The sequence below is a fragment of the Chenopodium album genome, chromosome 27 (assembly GCF_948465745.1).
Source record: "Chenopodium album chromosome 27, dcCheAlbu1.1, whole genome shotgun sequence".
In the NCBI taxonomy this organism is placed as follows: domain Eukaryota; kingdom Viridiplantae; phylum Streptophyta; class Magnoliopsida; order Caryophyllales; family Amaranthaceae; genus Chenopodium; species Chenopodium album.
In genome coordinates, this window is record NC_137860.1 from 12,738,308 (window position 1) to 12,741,017 (window position 2,710).

General features: G+C 37.1%; 1 protein-coding gene and 1 long non-coding RNA gene across 2 annotated transcripts; both read left to right on the forward strand.

Annotated features, from left to right (window-relative positions):
* Positions 1-251: 251 nt before the first annotated feature.
* Positions 252-1,343, forward strand: LOC145619695 (uncharacterized). Its single transcript, XM_081674398.1, has 2 exons — positions 252-623; positions 732-1,343. Exons 1-2 carry the CDS (start codon positions 252-254, stop codon positions 1,341-1,343), a joined length of 984 nt encoding a protein of 327 aa, XP_081530524.1.
* Positions 1,344-1,793: 450 nt separating this feature from the next.
* On the forward strand, positions 1,794-2,470 carry LOC145621340 (uncharacterized). The gene is made up of 2 exons (XR_014108390.1): positions 1,794-2,066; positions 2,301-2,470. It is a non-coding gene; the product is annotated as an uncharacterized LOC145621340 (long non-coding RNA).
* The last annotated feature ends 240 nt before the right edge of the window (positions 2,471-2,710 follow it).

Below are 2,710 nucleotides of genomic sequence, written 5' to 3' on the forward strand. Positions count from 1 at the left end.
AAAATGACTCTAATACTACTCCCTAGGAGTGACATAAATGTCACTTATCACTTTACTATCTTAGTCGTACCTTAGTTGGTGCCGAACTAAATTACACTCCAATAGAAAAAGTGTGCTTAGCTATGATTTTTTCCATTCAAAAGCTAAGACATTACATGCAAGCATATACAGTACGAGTCATTTCTAGAGCGGATCCAATAAAATACATCTTATCAAGACCGGTGCTATATGGACGACTCGCCAAGTGGGCTATGCTCATAACTCAACACAACATTACGTATGTGCCCCAAAAGGCAGTTAAAGGTCAAGCTCTAGCCGATTTCTTAGCGGATCATCCAATTCCGTCACATTGGGAGCTTTCGGACGAGCTTCCTGGCGAAGTGGTGTTTAACATTGACATCCTACCACCATGGGAGCTATACTTTGACGGAGCTGCACGACGAGATGGTGCCGGAGCTGGTGTCGTCCTTGTGTCACCAGAGAAACATGTCCTCACTTATTCATTCTCCCTAGCAAACTTGTGCTCGAACAACGTTGCTGAGTATCAAGCACTTATTTTGGGATTGCAAATGGCAAAGGGGATGGACATCCAGGATCTCGATGTATATGGAGATTCCATGTTGGTAATCCATCAACTTCTTGATGAGTATGAGGTTAAGAAAGAAGATTTGAAGCCTTACCACAAGTACGCTTCACAATTGTTGGAATCATTTGAAAGCGTCAAACTCTAGCACGTTCCAAGAAGTGCCAATAAGATAGCTGACTCTCTTGCAAATCTTGCAGCTACTTTGGCACTGGGGGTAGAGGAGAGCACGACAGTTTCCATCTGCAACCGGTGGGTAGTGACTTCTTTAGAAGACGAAGAGACAGAAGATGCGTGTATTGTTTCGGTCTACGAAATAAACGCGGTGGATTGGCGTCAACCACTCATTGACTACCTAGAGAATGGAAGACTGCCAAGAGATTTAAAGCACAAAACAGAGATTCGACGGCGAGCGCCACGCTTCATCTATTACAAGGGGACACTCTACAGGCGCTCTTTCCATGGAACTTGGTCAAGATGCCTTGGAGATGAAGAAGCTGCTAAAACTATTGAGGAAGCTCATTCAGGAGTTTTTGGAGCACATCAGTCTGGTCCGAAACTGCATGACCGTGTCAAAAGGATGGGATACTATTGGCCCACGATGGTACAAGATTGCATGGAATTTGCAAAGAAATGTGAAGCTTGTCAATTTCACGCAAATTTTATTCATACACCTCCAGAGCCGTTACATCCTACTGTGACGTCTTGGCCATTTGAAGCATGGGGTCTTTGTAATACCCCATATTTTAAACCCGTTTAATTATATTCATCAAATTTATTAATTTAATAATTTTCGATTTCCTTCCAAATTATTTTAAAAATATAAATATGTATTTAGATAATACAATAGCATTATTTAACTTATCAATATATAATTTTACGGAAATAATAATTACATTTATAAAATATTTTATACGTATGAGTTAAACCGGGAATGTAATACTCGAAAATCATATTCTTACTTTGAGTATTTCTTTGCTCCAAGTCAAAGGACCCAAGTTCATTTCTTACTCCTAAAGCATGACCAAAGTCACAAACTTCTCTTACAAACTTGAATACTTGGCCTCCAAGTTGTTGATGACATCATACATGATATTAATAATATGACCTCATAAACTTCCTTGACCCCCAAGTTGTTGACATTATACATGATGTCAATAGAGCTCTCAAACTCTATAAATAGGATCCAAAGTTCAGCCATTTTAAGCCAAAAGTCTCTTGCCCTCAAAGCTCCATCCTTCTTTCTTCTCTCTTCCTCCCATTTTCGTACTTCTTCATCCCGTATATGTTCCAGGCCATTTTTCAGCCACTTCTGTTCATTTTTAGCATTTTGATATTTGAGACAAAGTTGTGCTTCTCGAAAAATCCTTGAGGTTAGGCTCAAGAATCACCCAATTTGGAGTTATATACTTTGAGATATGGCCTCTGCAAGATCTGACTCCTCCTTTTCAACGTGAACCTTTCTACTTTAAGTTGTTTTGCGGTTAGTATTCTAAAACTAATATTTATTTTCAATTTATTATTATAAGGTTTTATATTTGATTTTATTACTCCATATAATGTTTATTTAGGAGATAATTCATGGTAGTAAATCTAGGTGAATAGTTGTAAAGAGTCAATATAATTGTTCATGCACAACTAGTCTAGGGTCGTTATTTAATGGTTTAATGTTCATGGGTTGAAGAGTTTTTGATTTAGGATTATTGGTTCCTTGCAGGGGGAATTGCAAGTTTGAGATTAAGAAATTTGTGTTTGTTGCAAAAGATCAAGGTACGTACTCGTGGCTAGATCTTTAAATAAGTGATTTTATACAAATGTGTTTTGTGTTTTGAATGATGAAATATGTTTGAATGTTGAACAAGGATTTATGAATGTTTATGAAATGAATATTGTGAAATATTTTACTGTTTGATCTTTTGAAATAATTTCAATGTTCTAAAAGTTGTTTATGCACATACTTGACTTCAAATTCATTTTAAAGAGCAAATGTTGTTGAAATCCCATACATGGGAATTGGAAGGTTGATTTATCAAAGATATATATATTGGATTTTTATGACTCCCACTATGTGGAGATAAAATTGAAGACTATGGACTATGCATGACCTAGTCTTTCCCCTTGATAGCA

What these genes read in the sequence shown, in the direction of transcription:
- LOC145619695 (XM_081674398.1), top strand. Translation starts at nt 252, where the DNA reads ATGCTCATAACTCAACACAACATTACGTATGTGCCCCAAAAGGCAGTT. An exon ending in TATATGGAGATTCCATGTTG is followed by an intron (nt 624 to 731) that starts GTAATCCATCAA and finishes GTCAAACTCTAG; the next exon opens with CACGTTCCAAGAAGTGCCAA.